This window comes from Tupaia chinensis, unplaced genomic scaffold (assembly GCF_000334495.1).
Source record: "Tupaia chinensis unplaced genomic scaffold, TupChi_1.0 Scaffold000275_1, whole genome shotgun sequence".
NCBI lineage: Eukaryota > Metazoa > Chordata > Mammalia > Scandentia > Tupaiidae > Tupaia > Tupaia belangeri.
In genome coordinates, this window is record NW_006159757.1 from 7738743 (window position 1) to 7759568 (window position 20826).

The 20826-nt window shown below is 40.1% G+C and overlaps 1 protein-coding gene across 1 annotated transcript in view; it reads left to right on the forward strand.

The window, feature by feature from the left end:
* Nucleotides 1-20826, forward strand: part of PRKCQ (protein kinase C theta) — a 129510-nt gene that overhangs the window by 53127 nt on the left and 55557 nt on the right. The window contains exons 7-14 of the mRNA XM_006150052.2: nt 1714-1745; nt 1839-1924; nt 6973-7102; nt 11070-11179; nt 11933-12062; nt 13574-13734; nt 16908-17081; nt 18242-18251. Of these exons, the coding sequence (XP_006150114.1) occupies nt 1714-1745; nt 1839-1924; nt 6973-7102; nt 11070-11179; nt 11933-12062; nt 13574-13734; nt 16908-17081; nt 18242-18251 (833 nt within the window). The remainder of the gene's footprint in view (nt 1-1713; nt 1746-1838; nt 1925-6972; nt 7103-11069; nt 11180-11932; nt 12063-13573; nt 13735-16907; nt 17082-18241; nt 18252-20826) is intronic.

A 20826-nucleotide genomic window follows, 5' to 3' on the forward strand; every position in this document is an offset into this window, starting at 1 on the left:
ACATGCATAATGTGGCTTCTGTTAAGCAAGGACGCCAGAACCAGTCAGGGAAAAGACCAAGAAGAATTGAACTCCTCATTGTTTAAAAGGGAGGCTGTTAAGGGGGCAGAGGGAGGAATAGAAGAGGAAGCTATCATTATTGAAAGTGCAGTTCTACAATTTTAAAGTCAAAACTTTCACTACCTCAACAGCCCAACTGTACTGGTGCTACTACTCCTTGCAGCAGGCAGCACTTTCCCGCTGCAGTGAGTGGTTTAAATGTTTATGAGACTCTTGGGTATCTTAACAACCATCAAACAGATCAGATATTTAAGCTTCAGTAACCACACAGCAAAGGCTATGATTGAGCAGACTTGAAATGACTCCTATTTCTGGTTTTCTTCCCTTTGGACCACTGCAGAATCTGTTAACATACAGCTCCCATTTAGCCAGGGTACCCAAAGGTCAGATACACTTTTGGCAGATTTTCATCAATCTGTTTCCACCTAATTACCCAAACCTGTTCCTTTCTAATGAGTATTACTCAGGATTGGATCTTGAGCTTAAAACTTCATTGCAAATAGATCCAGATACTTGCAAAGAAAGAGTAAACTGTGTCAGTGTTGCCTTTGTTCCTTTATACTGAGTTTAGTGAGACAGTGACTTTTAAGAATAGCACATGGGGGCGCGGGGGAACCAGCAGTAAGCATAATGGCTATGTCGCTGGGCTCCCATGTAGTCGACCGCGGTTCGAGTCCCGGACCCGGTGGCTTAAACTCATGCCAGGTGCATGAGCATGCATGCCCAAGATCCCAAGAGGAGAATGGAGGAGAAGGGATTGTGGAGTGGCCATCCCCCCGGGCAGTGATTTCTCTCTTTCTGTCTCTCTGTCTCTCTCCGTCTCTCTGGCGAGCGCACACATCAAATAGCAAAAAGCACATGGGGGACCATTAGTTAGTGTAATGGCTATGTTGCCGAACTTTCATGTGGTTCGAGTCCTAGACCCGGTGGCTTAAACTCATACTGGGCACATGTGTGTGCATGCCCAAGATCCTGAGAGGAGAATGGAGGAGAAGGGAGACTGAAGCCTGGCCAACCCCCAAGGGGTGATTTCTCACTTTCTGTCTCTCTGTCTCTCTCTGTCTTTCTGGTGAGCGCACGTGCCCTATAGCAAAAAGCCTCTCCAAAAAAAAAAAAAAAAAGAATAGCACATGGAAATTTGCTTCTCAGAGCCTGAGATACATTTTTGGTCATCCATCTTAATGTCTACACGTTTGGAAAATACAAAAATGAAAAGAAAATCAACAGCTTCTCATTTATTTATCTAATTTTAATGAATCAACTTACAATAGAATATGCAATGTCAGGGACCAGCAGTTGGTGTAATGGCTATGTCACTGGACTCTCATATAGTCAACTGCAGTTCAAGTCCCGGGCCCAGCGGCTTAAACTCATGCCATGTGTGTGTGCAGGCATGCCCAAGGTGCCAAGAGAAGAATGGAGGAGCAGGGACTGCAGTGTGGCCATTCCCCCTGAGGGGTGATTTCTTACTTTCTGTCTCTCTGTCTCTCTCTGTCTTTCTGGCGAGCACACATGCCCTATAAAAACCTCTCTAAAACAAAGAAAAAAGAAAATACTCTAATCTTAAGATTTAAGATTTCATTCACTTCTTAAATGTTTGGGGGGGGTCAATGTTGTGGGAACATACAAATGAGTCATGTGCTTTTATTACAGGGGACTAAACAAACAGGGCTACCAGTGCCGACGTAAGTAATGTGGATTTCTGTTGTGTTGTCCTCACTTTTTATTTAGTAGTTCTTTAACTTCTGAAAATATTAAGCTACCCTTAATTTTTACAGAATGTAATGCAGCAATTCATAAAAAATGTATCGACAAAGTTATAGCTAAGTGCACAGGATCAGCTATCAACAGCAGAGAAACCATGGTATGTATTTAGATTCCCCTCTGTCTGACATTTCATTCTGATGCTTATTTTAGAGTCCACTATTTTTTTTAATAATGCCTGAACTTGAATCCTTAAGCATATCAATGAGTCAACATCCTAAAACTTTTCCCTCCTTAATAATGAGTATACTGATAACCAAAACTAGCTGATAAATAAGAAAAGCACAATAAGAATTTTAATGATTTTACCTTTTCCAAAAAATGTTATAAAACATGACCAGAGGACATAGTTTTTGTTTTGTTTTGTTTTGTTTTGTTGGAGAGGTTTTCGCTATAGGGCGCGTGTGCTTGCCAGACAGAGAGAGACAGAGAGACAGAAAGCGAGAAATCACCCCCCGGGGGGGGGATGGTCACGCCGCAATCCCTTCTCCTCCATTCTCCTCTCGGGATCTTGGACACGCATGCACATGTGCCCGGGGTGAATTTTTAAGCCACCGGGTCCGGGACGCAAACTGCGGTCGACTACGTGGGAGTCCAGTGACATAGCCATTACGATAACTGCTGGTTCCCAGTTTTGATTAATTATATAAGAACAGCCTTTGCAGCATCTACAGCTGGAAGTGACAGAGTAATTAAAACAGATGACTATAAAATTCAGAGACATAGCATTTACAAAGTTAATAAGAAACAGTAACATAAATTACCCATATAATTCATATGTGAGAAACAAAAATTTCTTTCACAAAGAACTTTGATATATAATCTGAACACTAGATAGATTTAGCTCATAGAGAAGGAAACCTGAGCTAGAAATTTGGGGAGCCTGTCACTACAAAATATTCCAATTTCTTTCTACCATTTGTTTCTCATTCATTCAACAAGTATTTATTAAGTATCTAACACATGGAAGATACTATAACATGTACCATGTATAGCACAACACAGAGCAAGCAAGGTCCTGCCCTTATGGACTTTCCTGAAAAGTTAGAGAAACAGATAATAAGCAAACAGCTATGTGTAGTGCTGATTTACATTGAGTGCCACAACGATAGCAAACAAAGTGCAAGAATGGAGAATCACCAGGTAACCTAGAATGACTGGTCAGGGAATCTGCCCAAGGGAGGGAACATGTAAACTGGGAGCTAAAGGGTGAAAGAAGCCAAGAGCAGGAGTAAGAAGTCTCCACACATACTGGAAGATCCTGAGCAGGTAAAGAATCCAATATGTGCTAGAACCAAAAAAAAACACTGGTATGGCTGGAGCTGCAAGGACCAGAGAGAGAAGGAATACCAGGCTGGGTAGTTGGTAAGACCTAGATCATACAGTGCTGCTTCTAACCCTGAAAGTGATAAAAATCTTAAATGAGTTGTAGCAGGAAACCCACTTTATGATGGTGTGAAGTAGGGTGTGTTGCAATGCAAAAGTAAAACCAGGGATGGAAGGAGCCCCGTAGGGCAGGGTGGTGGTTTGTACAAGTGTAGCAACGGCAGAGATAAAGCAAAGTGAACAGATTTTCAGGTGATTTCAATGTTAGAAACTACTGGATTTGCCAAAGGATTGAGTGTGGAGAGGGGAAGATATTTAAAGATGATGCCCAAAGTTCTGACTCTGTCCAAGGTTGAGCAGCAGATTGGGGTAAATAACAGAGCATGACAAGTTTGAGTAAGGCTGGAAAGAGAGATCTTATGGGAGAAATTGCTATTTCTACCTTGGACATGTTCAGTCTTGAGGTGCCTGTGTGTGTCCAAGTAGAGGTACCAAATAGACAATTGCATTTGAGCTTGCAATTCATGTAGGCCAATTGACCAACGGTATAAATTTGAGAATGAAGATCCCATACATGGAATTTAAACCTGCCAAAGAGATTACCTAATGAGGAACTAGAGAGAGAAGCCCTCAGAGCCAGCTGCACAGGAACCTAAAGTTAGCTATTAGGTAGGAGAAAAGAAATAGAGATTGAGACATGGATTCCAAAGAATTCCTCATACACTTAAAACAAGTTAAGGAACCCAGAAAGAGAAGGGATCGGTTGTGGTCCATGTCGTTGAGACGTTAAGAAGAATGAGGGCTATGAGCCTTCAATCAGAGAAATTTCAGTGGCCTGCATTGAGAGTAAGTCAAAGGTGATGACATGGGAACAACTTGTGCGTTAATACTGTCAACGTGGGGAGAGAAAATGAAGCTAGAGAAGATAGACAAATGGTCAGTCTTTTGGCAATGAGAAAAGAGAAGCCAAATCCATGCAGAGAGGTCTGACGTTATAGGGCACTTTTTAGATTTTAACCGAAAGAGGGTAAGGCAATGTTATTGCTGATGAGAGCAGGTTTGTGAAGTGGGTGGTAGGCAGACACAGGAGTTCCCATAGGTTTATATCCTCAATAGATTCTGAGGATTGGGAGAAGGAAAAAGAGATGATAAACAGCCTCTAGGAAACAGGAAGGTCTTTGAAATCATTGTCTTAGAGATAAGAAACCAGATGATTAGTAAAAAGCAGCCCTGTGGAGCAGAGCTAAAAGCTATGTTAATTTGACAAGGTCGGCCTGCCCAGGTGTGTGATTTTCTTCAGGAAAATGGTAGTATAGAGAAGACAAACTGGTCAAATTTTCCAGAGTTGAATTTCTTCTAAACTTTAGGACAAGAAGGGAATAATCTCATGTTAACAAGTGATTTTGCAAAGACTCCAAGAGGTCAAAATAATTTGTCCACAATCACCTGTCGGTGTCAAAAGCAGGGCCAAACTTCAGACCTCAACTTCTCAGACCATGTTTTTGCTTATTTAAATCAAATTGGAAAATTATTTGTTGACGATAATCAAAATGGAAAATGATTTATTGATGATAAACATGTATAATCATACAGCCACTATACAGTGTATTCTGGATGGGAAAACACATTTTGTATGCTGTGATGATGTTCAGTGAATGAATGTAAAATAAATAAATTTAAAATTAAAAATAAATTTAAAAAAATTACCACCTGCCAAAGTTGATGGCTTCAACTTTTCTAGAAAAATCACAAATGGTCAGCTTCACTGTTAATCTCCTAGTTAAATCCTCAATGGAGTCTGAGGGTTGGGAGAAGGAAAAGAGAAGATGATAAATAGAAATAGCTTTTAGGAAAAAGTGCAGTATACAGAATAAAGTATTTAGGAATTGTTAGTGAAGTAAATGAAAGTCTGCTTTGGCAATGTCATGTTCTCTGGGGATATTTGGTTTCTTTCTCACTGGAGAGAACATCATTTTGGGGATCCTTTTGTGCCTCTGAACCAAAAACAGTATTGTCCAATAGAAAAAGAATGAGAGCCACATGTATAACTTCAAACTTTATGTAGCCACATTAAAAAAAAAAGAAAAAGGTGAAATTATTGGATCATCAGAAGAGTCATGACACAATTTTGCATAGAAAAATACATCATGGGATCAGCAGCTGGCATAATGGCTATGTGGCTGGACTACCATGTAGTCGACCACGGTTCAAGTCCCAGATCCAGTGGCTTAAATTCACGCTGGACGCGTGTGCATGCATGCCCAAGATCCCAAGAGGAGGAAGGAGGAGAAGGGATTGCGGCATGGCCATCCCCCCGGAGGGTGATTTCTCACTTTCTGTCTCTCTGTCTCTCTCTGTCTTTCTGGCGAGTACACACGCCCTATAGCAAAAACATCTCCAAAAAAAAAGAAAAATACATCATGACTTCTCTGACTACCCAATAATTGTAATCATATATTTTACTTAGCTCAAATACTATCATTTCAACAAGTGATCAGTATACAAATTGGAAATCTTTTATGTTTTTTTATACAAAGTCTTCAGAAGTGAATTTTTTTTTAATACATTTAATCACATTTCAATTCCAACTATCCGTCTCTCATGTCTTCACTAGCCCCATGTAGCTAATGGGTTTTCATACAGGAAAGTACAGATCTAGGGTTTTTACCATCTGTACCTTCAGCCATGTAGGTTTAAGATGGAAATGACTGCCTTCTAGTATGGTCCTCAACCTGTTATGTGTATTTACACTATGGAATATAAAGTGGATTCCGGAGATTATATTTTTCTCTGTCGAAAATCTCTTCAGTAGAGGCTGAGCAACATTCAAACAATTCTAAACTACTGCTCTAAAGAGCCAAGACTGACCAATATTCATGGCAGAAACATCAGATCTATCACTATGTTAGTGAATAAGGCTTCTTTGCTGTGCCCATTTTCAAACAATTGTTTACTTAGAAACTTCTGCAAAAATTACAGATCTTAAGAAAGTAAAACTTTTTATACTGCACAAGAATATTTGTATCTTTCCAAGACTCCAACAATTTAAGTTTTCTGTATTTCATGTAATGAATTTGATTGAAGGAGAGAATGCAAAAACTATAAAAATAAACAAATAAATAAAATCAGGAAAGATTTTGCAATCTATCTGTCCCTACCATCAGCCCTCCCCATTCACCTCTCCCCACCCCCCAACCCTTAACATTTATTTTCAGACCAAAAATAGAATGGATATTTTCTTAGTGTGACTGCCAACTTATAGATATTTTAGCCCTATAGCTTTGGGACCAGGGCAAGCTGCTTGCCCTTTTCTAAATAATAGGTATGAGCATGCTTCCCACATTAGGCTCGCATAGTCATAAACCTGTAGGTATGTTTACTTTAAAGGAGGCATTTTTTGACACTTCCTAAAGGTTAAAAGACTAATTCTGGCTGAAAGAGAAAAGGAAATATTTATATTAAAATGTGAAGGAATGTTTCATTTATTTAAATGGGAGGACTATTTCCTTAGCTCTATTTAAATAAATAACCCTGCTCTTCTCTTCCTGAAATGTCAACCTGCCTGGGCTGATGCCTCAGACTTCTGCCTTCTGCAGAGTGCTTGATAGGAGAAAACAGCAAGCTCACCCCTTACCTAGAGAGCTTATGGCTGTCTGCCTTCTACAGTTATGGCTGAGAGAGACCAATAAATGTGATGGTTAAAATGCACACAGCGCCAGTGTTTTCATTACAGTTATCATTAGTTATGCTAGAGTCTTGGCGAGGATGTCAAAAGTCAGGGCCCCAGGGACAGCCCAGTCACAGCCTCTGCTTTTCTTTCAGTTCCACAAGGAGAGGTTCAAAATCGACATGCCGCACAGATTTAAAGTCTACAATTACAAGAGCCCCACCTTCTGCGAGCACTGTGGGACCCTGCTGTGGGGGCTGGCCAGGCAAGGACTCAAGTGTGACGGTGAGTGAGCAGGAAGCAACGTGTACACTCCTGGGCACAGGCATGGCTTACAGAGAGTACGGAGAGTACAAGGCGCGTGTAGAGGGACAGCTCCCACACCCAGTCCAGGAGCTGTGCCATCCTCCAAGGACAGAGCCCTTGTTCTTTCCCTTCCACCACCATCACCCTTGTCCTCACATCCCAGAAAAGCCACCCAGTTCTGGTTGAAGTCTAGGACCCTGGCCTCTTTGCAGTCTGCATCACAGTCCCGGAAGACAGTATTTCTCCTCTGATCGGTCCCTCTGCTGAGAACCCGACTGTAATCCAAGCTGTCCTGCAGTTTCCTGGAAGGGTTCCAGGCTGACCCTTCCTAATTCTGGCAGGTCTAGCAGTGAGATGCTTCTCCGTCATACCAACTAGTAGAATTCTTCTATCGTCCCATCAGGGAACAAGCTGCCATGTCCACTTAGCTGATGCTTGGACCTGCACAAAGGAATTCTGTGACTTTGTCTTGGGAGCCTATCTCTAAACCCTTGCTGTGAGCTCCATGTACTCAGTAAGAAGCCAAGTCCTCTCCTGAGCACCATTTTCCATCGTTTGATCCTTCCTCAAAACTGGGACTCAAGCAAAGCTTTAGCTGCCATTCTTTTCTAATGGAGTTACTCCATTCTACCCTGAGAAAAGAAAGCAAGAAATGGTTTTCTTGCCCTAATACTCCAAGTTGCAAAAGCAATAACCTTTAGAATGTGATATCTGTTATGCCAGGAGGAGTTGTGTAGGTGGGGGTGGGGCACAGAAGCCCAACAATAATTGGCAAAGTACTGTTTTCTCGGCGAGGGGCAAAGCCTGGGTGATACAGTCACCACAGGAGGGCTCTGACTGCAGCACAGTCCTTCTGGCTTAAACATATAAGCTATTGCATTTTTCCTTGGCAGCCCCATTTTCATGTATGCCATTGACTAGGCTGTCTTCCCTTTAAAGTAATAGAGAACCTGACTGAAGGTGAGAGACCATCTTTCCAGTTTCTTTCTTAACCTCAAATGTGTTCACATGTCCAGTAGAACTCAGGGTCACATCTTAGTGGGGGCAGATGTTGGGCTTCCAAATCATTCCCTAAAGCAAAACTCACAAGTAGTCAAAATTAACCCTGAAATTCCCTTCATGTCCCAACTACCACACACACACACGCACACACATACACCTTTTACTCTGTACCTGTTCAAGAATACATGGATAGGCAGGGGATTACATGGTATGTAGTTAAGAGTCCACAGGCAAAAAGTCATGTCCCAGGAGTCTTATTGTACAAACAGAAACATGGGTAACAAGCTCTCACCATCTGAAGGTACTCCAGTGGCTGTCCACAGTTAGGTTTCATTTTCTGGGAGCTCTAGGACCCACTCACTGAAGCCAAGCTTGTCCTTGCCAAGTGACTACAATGTATAGAACTTCCCTAAGAATTCCTGGGCATTATTTCACAGCTTGCATGCTCACCTGTTCCATTCCTTTCCATTCCATTCTCTTTCCTGCTCTCTCTTACCACCTTCATTTCAAGTAGCTCCCCTCCCTCTTCTCTTTTGTCCCCTCTCCTTCCCCCTTTTTCCATCCCTCCCTTTCTTTCCCCACTTTATTTTTCATTTTTGTTTTTAACACCCCCCCCCCATATCACCATTTCTTCAACTCCTTTCACCTCCATATGCCTCAGCTTCATCTCTGGCTTCTCCTTTTGTCTGTCTGTCTCTCTCTCTCTCTTTGCCTCACTATCTTATCTTGCTTCCCTATAAGTTATCTTCTTAGGTAAGACCTCCTTTAGCCTTTATCCTGTCTTCTCTTTCTCCAATAATTCCCATGAAAACAGTCATCAAAACGGATTGTTTGCACTCACAGAGATCAAGTTACCACCTGATAGGTTAGTAACAAAGACCTAACAACCTTACAGTGGGGATGGTGGCCTTTCTTCACTGCCACGCACAGCAGAGCCAGGTATAGATCTGGCTAGGGTTTTACAAAGCAAAGTAAAATTCCAATCCCATTGTGCTAAATCCTTGCCAACTGCATTCCAGTGATGAGTAAGAAAATGCAGTTAGAGCCACCCAAGTTAAAACCTAAAACCCACATAAACAAGACCAAAGTGAATCATGCTGACAGTTCAGAATTCAGATAGTCAGCATAAAAAAATAAATAAATAAAAATAAAAATAAAACTACATTAAATTAAAGATTTTAAATATACATAATGGGTTTTGCTTCAAATGAATTTTTCTGACTGTATCTATGCATATCTGTTGGAAATAGTTATAGTTCTGGATCCAAAAACCTTGCTCTTCTCTTCACAAGTCCAAGAGAGATGGCAGTACCTCCTTCCCATGCCCTCCCCTTCTCTGCTTGGTCCCTTCCTTCTCAGAGATACCTGGAACTGACCTTCAAATCCTGCCCACTGAAACCTGAGAAAGGAAAGAGATGACTAGGGAAGGAAAATCATTTAGGGAAGGAAAAAAATAGATTAACATTCAAACAAATTTGCTCGCCACAATTAAAAAATGTAATGATTCTAGAGAGATCTGTTAGTTGGTTTGCTTTTAACTAGGTCTTACTAGCTTCCAACATCTTTAAACCACAATGCTCCTCTATATAAAACAATTGCCACTGGTCTTTCTTTTTGTTGTTGCTTTTTCTTTTCTTTTCTATTTATCAGTTTCTTTCTTTTTCTCTTTTTCTCTTTCTCTTTCTTTCTTTCTTTCTTTCCTTCTTTCCTTCTTTCCTTCTTTCCTTCTTTCCTTCTTTTTCTTTCTTTCCTTCTTCCATGAGCCACAGAGACAGATAGAGAGACATACCCCTAAGAGGGTCTTTATACTATGATCTACTCCCAGCTTTAGCCAGCGCCAGATCATGGGTACCTGCAAACCCCATGTGTTCAGGGAAGTCTCTGGACATGAACCCAGATCCTTCCCATATGGGTCAGCCTCACAGAGCAGTGCATTACCACTGTACTAACATCCATCCCTGCCGTTGGACTTGTTTCATCTTTGTTATCACATGGGCCTTGAAAAATACAGTGTAGCATTTTCTGAACAGTTCTTGGAAAAGTATCTGTTGATCAAAGTAATAAGTTCCTGGACCCTAGGAAAGGTTTATCCTAAAGAGAGAATCAAAAGTAGGATGTTGTGCAAGGGGTGTCAGGTAGACACAGGGAAAGGACAGAGGTGAAAAGAGGTACCTTTGCTTCATCAAGTCCTACTGCCATGCTCTGGGGTGGCCCAACAAGTATGACTGCCTAGGGCCTTTGTTTGCATCTAAAGCTGCCCTATAATATCCCAAAGGTGTAAGATGGAGAGTAAAAGAATCTCAAGCTTAATATTCCCACCTTTTTCTGTTATTCTTTGTTCAAAAGAAGGGACTCAACTTTAGTCATCTCAAATGAATTTTAGAAACAAAATATCTAAATTTTCTGTGAGTCACCAGAAATCCTTTAGATCCTCTCAGTTCTGTTCTCAGGATGCTCTGTCTCCCACCACCTAAGGCTCAGCACCATGCTCCCCAAGTCCCCCTTCATTGCCAAGTCTTCTGGTTTATCACCTCCAACTCCCCCTAAGGTGAGCATATGGCATCTGACCTCATATCCTCATTTCACTTCCACCTTTTAACACATACACATACCAACTCCTTCTCGATTTCCACTTTGCATGCCAAGGCTGCCTCTTGGGCTTCAGCCTAGGGGTAGGGAAGCTCCACACAGCACAGATACGTAAAGGGATGTTTGAGCTCAAGATTTGAAGGGAGAGAACATCCTTCGGTTCTAGCTTGCCATAGTACTACTAAGGAGAGCCGACATCAACATTTTCCACCCAGCCATGGTACAACCTGAGTGCATACTAACAACATGCTTTTTCCCTATCAACAAGGCTCTGGTTCCACCTCCAGAAGGAATCATTTCCCAGTACCAAGGGGCTCTTTCCTTCTTACTCACTGTCCTGCTTTCTTCCTTTCAGCATGTGGCATGAACGTACATCACAGATGCCAGACAAAAGTGGCCAACCTTTGTGGCATAAACCAGAAGCTAATGGCTGAAGCACTGGCAATGATCGAGAGCACTCAACAGGTGGGGAAAGTGCAAAGTGGAGAAGTTCCCACCAGTACAGCTCATCAAGGACCAGCCGAGCCCTTTCACTGTCTCACCTGGAGCAACCCTATAGGACAATATTAAAATATATTTCTGATCTCTAGTCTAATGCCCGAATATCATCTTCATGCCCACTTTCACTCCTTTGAGATATTTATTTTTATTCTATAAATCTTTGTAAGATCTTAAATTCTTTGTTGCATGAGCAGAGGCAGAAACAAATCCATTAAAATTGAGGATTCATTGCCAGCTTTATATCAATATAATGGGGCTATATACTAGCCCATAGAAACACATTTATCTATTAGTATCATCCCTAGAATCCCTCAGAACACAGAATCTGGGACAAAGTTTGCTTTGCTATCTATTACCTTGGCACTGACTGAAATCCCATATCCCTGAACAAATACTCTTTAAGACTTGGCATTGCTTCTATAAGCTATTTTGCCACCCACTGACCTTCTGCTCTTATTTGAAATGAATGAGGTGGATAGCCTAAGACTCCAGTTAGTCCGCAGAAAAGAGGGAAGGAGGAATGTTCCAGCTGGTGCATTAAATACAACACATCCTTCAAAAGAAAGGATGAGGAGTCCTGAACAAATGTTGAGGGAGTGGAGAGCTTTGATTGTCCTATGCATTTAGGTATCTTGGCTTTTATCCCATGGACAACAGGCTGAGCTGGCTCATTGACAGTGAGAGGGTGGGCAATTTGACTCTTGGTTTGTAACCTAGGCTCGCTGCTTGAGAGATACTGAACAGATCTTCAGAGAAGGTCCAGTTGAAATTGGTCTCCCATGCTCAATCAAAAGCGAAGCAAGGTCACCATACTTACCAACATCAACACCAACACCAGGGAAAAGAGGTAATTATCCTGGTCCACAGTCAATCAACGGTAGTCATTAATCTTGATAAATGTTAACCTTAACCTGAATCCTCTGGATTTAAGTATTTGGTTTATCTGGTCTAATAGGAAATTTTTTCTCTTAAAGATTACAGATATAGACACCAACTAAGAGGATCCTTTTAAGAAATAAAATAAGTATGCCTCATTAGGATTCCTTTGGAAGGGGGTGGGAGGGAGGTAGGCTATGTCTGAAGGAAACAACGAAAACTGTTTCCTTAGAATTTTTGAATGTTAACATTCCTGTAAACATTCAACAATTTTACAGAAATAAATATATCATAAATATATCAGAAAGCCTGCTGATGTAGATATCACAAAAGACATTTTTGCTCAGCACCTTTGAAGTTTTTCTGGGAAGTTATAGGTAGAGAAGAGAAGAATAGCAGTGCCCAAAGCCTTCAACTTTCATGACATAGACATTTTTCCAACCTATTGTATGAAGATAGTTTGTAAAAGGATATAATCTTGGGATATGAATAGTTTTGGCATGCATTATAAAATACGTATTTTCCTTGGATGTAAGAGATACACATAGAGATTTTCTAAATGAAAGTAATGTTAAAGGGAGGAAGACTCCCAAAGAGTTTTCCTACACTTCCTCTGGCATCTGGCAAAGACTAAATCAACTTAAAATTTTTAAAAGAAAGGTTGGATTAGATTTTGGAAGGGTCTCCCAGTCCTTCACACATCACTGGAATGTGTGAAAGTAGACCACATCCCAGTGATATCAACACAGACAGCATCTTAACCTAAGAGACCATGACTAATAATGCAGTTGGGATCTTTATGCATTAGATTTCATTTCCTCTTCCTCACACTGTAACTCACAGAAATCGATACCACTGTGCCTATGAGCCACATCAGCAATTGAGAATAATTTTCCTTGAATTTGGTTGACTCTTTATAGATTCTTCACTTGTTTACAACTTGACATTATTAAAAGTAGTTATTAATTTTGCATTTATGGTAATTTATTTCTTTTTGTTAAGTTTATTTATTTCTTTCATGGGGGATGGGGAGAGAGACAGAAAGGCAAGTAGCCCCAACAGACTCCTCATGCTGTAATCCACCTCTAGCCCCAGCCATCCCAGACTATGGGCCTGTGCCTGACATATACAAGAAGACCTTGGGATGCAAACTTGGGATCTTCCCAGATGTATCCAGCATTGTAAAGTATTATATTACCACTGTACCCACCAACTGGCCCTGGAATATGTCTCTTAAGTTGAACTGTTTCCTAGTCTGTTGGATAAAGAGACACTGTCATGCTCCAAAGGCCAAGCCCACTTGCTTCCCTCACAGACAGATGGAGAGGCATTAAAGTTGGCCGAGCTACAGATCCGCCCCCTTCCATAAATGCAGATGGAGCCTGAGAATGGGAAGTAGAAGAGAAAGTATCTCCTGTCTATAACAGGAATGACCCTCCATTATTCCATGTTCACTTTTAACCAGTGGCTTGCCATTTTCAGAGCCTCAGGGCATCTCTTGGGAGTCTCCATTGGATGAGGTGGAGAAAATGTGTGATCATCCAGAACCAGAACCGAACATAGAAAGACCATCTCTACATATGAAACTAAAAATTGAAGATTTTATCTTGCACAAAATGTTGGGGAAAGGAAGTTTTGGCAAGGTATGCTACTTCACTATAGAATTCCATGGCCCAGATTCCAGGAATTGAAGCACATAGGGTCCTGATCAGTGGAACTAAATTCATGGGACCAGAATGTGTGTGGGTGTGTGGAGACAGCCATTCCTGAGTATTTTCTGAGAGGGCAGAGAGATCTCTGAATAAGCAGAGACATAGAGGACTTTGGGAGCAATAATAGCCTCATTGTCCCTACAGTCACTTTGCTTTGAGGGTGGTACCTCACCCACTTACCAATGTGATGTCTTTGGGAATCAAAGAAACAGAGAGGTGTCTCAGCCACTTCCTATTTCACTCGGGTTTTTTAATTTGTTTTGCTTTATGTTTTCCTCTTTTGCTTCTTTCTCAAATGTCTTCAGGCTTTGTAATAGTGTGCCCAGGCTGCTGTAATAAAACACCACATATTGGCATCTTAAGCAACAGAGACTCATTTTCTCACAGTTCCAATATTTGGAAGTCTAAAATCACATGTTCACAGGGCTGTCTCTTCTAAGACCTTGTCCTTGGCTTGTAGATGGAATCTTCTCCCTGTGACTTCACATTATCTTCTATGCATCTCTGTCCTCAAATTTCCTCTTGTTATAAGGATGCCAGTGCTATTGGTTTAGGGCCCACGCTTATGACCTCATTTAAATTTAATCACCTAAAAGTCCTATCTCCAAATTCGTTACATACAGGAGTTAAGACTTCATGTGAACTACAAATGGGGAAAACATAATTCAGTTTAGAGCAAGGCTATAGCTTGGACATCCTGGGAAAACCTTCCTGGTCAAGGTCCTTTCTGTGATGCACTCCAGTATGGGTTGTCTCTGTTACAAGGGACAAGTAAGTGAGGAGGAGAAAGGAAAGAGAATGAGGAGGAAAAGGGGGCGGTGAGGAAGAGGAAGAAACATAATTTAAGAAATAATAGTCAACTATCAGTGATAACAGAAAATTCTCAAGCTACTTGATTGTAAGGAGGTATGATATGGAATATAGGCTTTTAAGTTAAATTAAATACTAAGGATATCTAATGTGTTAGTGGGGCTCCTACTTGTTTTATATTCTTGGAAACAATCCCTGAGAAAATGTTAACCAGACTACTGCTACATGAATGTGTGCATCCAAAGCCAGTGTTATGCTCAGCACCTGCTCACCAGACTTTGGCAGGAAAACTTACCCAGTTTATTTAATAATAAACAAACTAAAATGCAATTCTGCACCCACCACAGCTGAATAATATTGTGCTCCAATTGGGGTTTGGATTTAAATACCAGCGCATTGCCTTTTGGCAAAATCTACTCTACCCTGCAGACTGTAGCTGATATTCATGAATTCCTTTAAATGGCTTCCACAACAATATAAACCACAGCAGGCTCATTGGATGTTAATCTGAGTGTAATAGGCAATTTTACAGCCAGTCTTCATTATAATTTAGCATCAATTAATGTGCAATTATAACCTGTTACCAAAAATTGAAAGCACATTATGTAGATGGAAATTGCCTTTTCAGCTTCTTAGTTTATGGCTGGTTTTAGGACGTTTCACTGAAAGAAGCAATTACCAAAGGAGTATTTTTAATTGTTAATTAATTGTTTATCTTTCTTTGTTCCCAAGTGAATTTCTGCATTTGAACAAGGTTAATAAGAAAGACATGAAGTTACACCTAGAAGTTTTAGTCAGGATCCCCAGGGACAGTGGGAGTTCTAGGTGTCCTCTTCACTATGTCCAAAGCAGTATGTTCCTTTGCATCAGGATCTCCCAAGACCTCCACACCAAGGGCTGAGGAGAAGAAATCACCAAAACAGAATGGCACGGCCACATTTCCCTTTCCACAACACTGAGAGTGATCCAAGACTTGTTTCCTCTTTATGTTGACTCTACCTAGAAAGTATGTTTTCGTACCAAAATGATAGCCTCTACACTTGGGTTCACAATCTGCTCTTAAGCCCAGGAAAACAAACTGCATGTTTTTTGGGGGTGTGAATATCATTCATTTGCCAGAATTCTCATCCAAGCCCTCCCCTTTCTACCAAGTCAGTTACCAAAAAGCTATGGATGTGCACTATATTATTTATTTTAAACCAAGACATTTGAATTTTCAGTACTGGTTTACCATCATTGACTTTCCTAAGAGTAAATTTTAAAATAACAATATTTCCAGTGGTATCTCATTTGATTTTCACAATAGTCCTACAAGTTAGTAAATGTGACTATGACTATAGTTATCTCTTTTATAAATTAGGAAACTAAAGACCAGAGAGGGTAATGTGTTTGCCCATATTATCATGGCTAGTAAATGTCTATGAAATGTAACCAGAGCTGGAGTTTTCTGTGTCCAAATGTCATATCCTTACAGCTGCCAATAGACGGCTGCTGCGACATCTACAAAAGCTAAATTTGTTGACACTCTCCCCTGTATTGCCTTCTGGTGTTCTTTGATAGGAGATTCATAAAATCAATTGGAAAAGTAAATGGAGTTAGATCTTCCCCTGAGTGGGAATTTGAGCAAGTCAAGTTACTCTTTGAATCTAATGTTTTTATTAGTAGTAGTATCTGTCTGCAGAATGTTAAGAGCTAAGAACTAATTCAATGATAAAATTAGCAAATGTAAAGTACATAGCAGAATGTCCAAAGCATAACATGTCCTAAAAATGATGTGAGTCATTAGATGAAAGGATGTTCATTTTTTTAATGAGTGAACTTCAAGTATTCTTTTTTGCTTTGAAAAATGGGTAAAATTTAGAGTTAAATTCTATGTGCATTTTCCACGATGTTTCGAGTACAACCAAGTTCTCTTCACTACTCTACTCTTCTTCCCTCAATGTGCATTTTGCCTCTCTGAATTTTTATTATGTTCTTACTCAGGTCCCTCAACAGTCAGGGCATACTTTTTCAAACAGAATTTTTCAGGTATTGAGATTAACCCACCCAGTTGTATAATAATTTTGCAGTATCCCTGGAAAAGTGCCAGGAAAGTATGGAATGTTATGTGAGATCTGAAACCAGGGAAGTGCTTCACATTGTTTCAGTCACATTCTGTCCAGAGTGGAGGCAGGTTGAAGAGGGAATCAATCCTCTTTTCTACCCAACACAGATCCCTTTTGGGGCCCATTTTCTTCTTTAATGAGTGGAAATCCAATTTCTCAGATAAAATTACCTCTTCTCTTTCCTTCTAGGTCTTTCTAGCGGAGTTCAAGAAAACCAATCAATTTTTTGCAATAAAAGCCTTAAAGAAAGATGTGGTTTTGATGGATGACGATGTGGAGTGCACAATGGTAGAGAAGAGAGTCCTCTCCTTGGCTTGGGAGCATCCATTCCTGACGCACATGTTCTGCACGTTCCAGACCAAGGTATGACCTCTGCTCAGACACCCTTGCCCCCACAACCTGTCCCAAGCCTGGTGGCTCTGGAGACACCTCCATTTGAAGACGTAGGGTATTATCTCCAAAAGTATCTTCTTCCCTTCCAGTCCATTCTTCTATCCATTCAAATTCAAACAAGCATCATCTCTTCTAAACACTATATTAATCTTTTTTTTTAGAGTGCCTTAATGCAGATCTTTACTTCTGATTTTGTCATCCGTCTATTCACTTAGTTTTTAGAATTTAGTTTAACTTCAGTTTAACTAAATTCTAAAGCATAATTTTCACTTGTTTTCTAGAATTTAGGATTTTTTTTTTCTTTTTGAGAGATTTTTGCTATAGGACACATGCACTCACCAGAGAGACAGAGAGACAGAAAATAAGAACTCACCCCCACTCCAGGGTGGGGAATAGTCATGCCAAAATCCCTTTTCCTCCATTCTCCTTTTGGGATTTTGGGCACATATGCACATGAGCCTGGTGTGAATTTCAAGCCACCAGGTCCAGGACTTGAACCATGGTCAGCCATGTGGGAGTCTAGCAACATAACCATTACACCATCTGCTGGTCCCTTAACCAGGCTTCTAAGCAGCCAGTGACTTGGGGGAAAATGTGATACTTGTTCATTCTCGTATCATATGTGTATTTGAAGAGACAAAGTTGGAAAACAGATCAAAATGCTAGTATAGTGTTATTTATCTACTTAAGACCAGCAGAGTAGGCTTCATCAGCAAAGGCTCCCCAAAGCAGTGGAGTGGATGTGTCAGCACTGATATTCAGCCACAGGCCCTTTTCCTTGTGCTAGTCTTATCAGAAAACTCGCACATTCTGAGGGAGATTATCATCCTGTTCTACTTTGTCCTTAAAAATTTTTTTAATTCCTTTTTTATTTTTTCCTGATTCAAAAGTTATTCAGAACCATTGAAGAAAATCTGGAAAATACTATAATCTCAAGGAACAAAATATTTATAGTTCCATTATTGTATACTCTCTTTTAACACTCTGAAGTTTCTCTTTCTAGATTCTCTATCATCCTTATGAAAATTTTTTTAGTACGATAACAACTCACTGCAAATACTCGCTGTTGTGTGACTTTCATTTTTAACCTTTATTCTGTATATTTCACATCTATAGATACCCTCCTGCAGCATAATTTATCTAATTAGCACATTTTTAACTTTTGGTTTGGATCTCAATAACACCGACATGAATGTCCTCATAGATCAATCTTCCTGTATACCCTTTATGATTTTTCTCTCCTCGTTTTTGTACTTCCTTTCACCCACCTCCATTGTACATGGTCTGGAATTATAAGCAGAGCCATGTAGGACCTGGTGATTAAAGTCCAAAAAGAGCCAAGAGTGAGGTTTTTTTTTCTCTTTTTCTGTTTCAAGATAAAAAGTAAGTGATGGATGGCCTCAGGGCTGCCTCCAGTCATAGAAGGATTACTGGGGAAGTGTAGAGCTCTATCAGGAAAAGTGATGACACCTGGGACTTCCATCCCCACTCTACCAATCCCAAGTAGATTTTCAAACAAATGTTTAATGAGTGAATAAATGAGTAAGTGCACTTACCTAAAATTACGAGAAACCAGATTATGACAAAGCACTTACTGACATACAGTATATTTAAAGCACTGTGAAGAATATGGAAATATTGGGAAAGTTATTATACATTTTTGCATAGAAAAATACATCTTGACTTTTCAGGCAACCTAATATATAATACAGTTCCAAACCTCAAGAAATTCATACCCTAATGAAAGATGCAAGACTGCTAACTTCCAATGGAGCGGGCAATATTAAACCAGATATAGACTCAAAGTACCAAAGCTAAGAGAAATTGTTACCAATCTTTAAATTTATTTCCAAAGATGGGCTCTTTTGCCATTTGGAAATGCAGAGCCCACTTAAGAGACCGAGACAGAGTGTCTAAGGCACAAGGTTTATTCAGTGATCAAAGGGAAAAGTAGGAATTCAGTTCCCAAATCTACTCCTCACATGTCTTGCACTGGGAACTTTAAGATACAGCAAATTGAGGCCAGAGGTGTCATGGTGGTTAAGGTGCTGGACTCCCACATGTCTAACCATGTTTCAAGTCTTGGACCTGGTAACTTGCTTTCTTACTTTCCCTCTCTCTGTTTCTCTCTGGTGAGTGCACAAGCTCCAGAGCAAATTTAAAAATAGCAGTGATAATACATAAAATTAAATAAATAATTATTAAAAAAAAAAACAGCAAATGGAGATGGAGTAATGAGGGGATGGAATAAGGTAGTGAAAGGGAGGAATATACAGAGCTTTTCCTGGAAAAAAAAAAAAAAAACAAGGACTTCCTGAAATTCCAAAGCCTGCCTACTTTTTTGTTTATAAAGGTCATTTCTGGTCATAATCATGGAGCTGGTTAACTGTCATGGTGCTGGTAGGTGTTCCACCTAGCATATAATATAATACAATGAGGATATAATAAGTTTGAAAGTTAGGCAGCTGTCATTTCAGGCACCATCTTGGTTTTGATTGGTTCAGATTGGATTCTTAAATAGAGGCCTTATCTTAACTAGTGTGTATCCTATAGCCTAAAAGAAAGAAAAGGCACTCTTGGGGAAGCATTTGAGTCTTGATAAGACCATTGGTTATACGGTGAGTAAAAAGAAACTTTTGGGGAAAGTCTAGGGTATGATGTGAGCATAAGCTGTATGGTGGGTGACAAAACTAGAAATGGGAATTTGAACAGGCAGAAAGGTCTTAGGCATTTGAGGCAGGAGGTGCTGCAACTTGAAAGAATAAAGGGGTAATGATAAGATGTTTAAGAGAAAATAAATTATCTCCTGCAGCAGGAAGGAGGTTAGAATTTCTAGTTATGGGGATCAGAGAGATTTTCTACTAGAAACTTCCTTCTGGAGATGATAAATACCTATTGATCTGGGATGATGTAAGTAGTTACCTGATGGCAAGGTAGCTAGCTCTGCCATCTCCCAGATCTACCATGGACTTGCTGTGCAGCCTGAGGGCTACTTATAATCACACTTTTTCCTACTGAAATATTGTGAAGTTTGTAGCAAACTCTTGGATACAGCTCAGATCAGGCTTCTGGGGGTACTTACCCGGTCAAGCTTAACTTGCCACCTTTTCCCTGCCTTTTTTTTTTTTTTAATGAATTGTTTGTCTTTCTTTGTTCCCAAGAGGGCAGATGCATTAGCCAAAGAGAGAGAGAGACTGAGCAAGAAAAAAAAAAAAAAAAAAAAAAGCACTCTCCAATGAGGCATGGTCATACCACAATTCTTTTTCCATTGTTCCTCCATTCTGTCAAGATTTAGGAAACATGTGCACACATGCCTGACATTTTTTCAAGCCATCAGGGCCAGGAACTGCACAGAGCCATGTGGGATCTGGCTTTCTATGTATAGTGCTTAACCATTGTGCTATAGGAACTATCCTGGTTTTATATATATTCGTATATTTACATATATATATATGTATAATGTAAGTATAAGTATTTTTTTCATATCATATGAGAAAGAATGTTCAGAGTCCCACTTTGTAGAAAATACATATATCCCTTTCTCTTGGTAGTCCATCAGAACTTTAGGCTGTGTTTCCTTTTTTTCCCTCTTAAGGAAGATGCTTGCTAAAGTCCATGAAGCTGTGTGATGCTTTATCACCAGAGAAATAAATGCATCAACAGCACTTGAGTCAGAAGAAAAACAAAATAAAATAAAAAAATGGCATTACTCTTT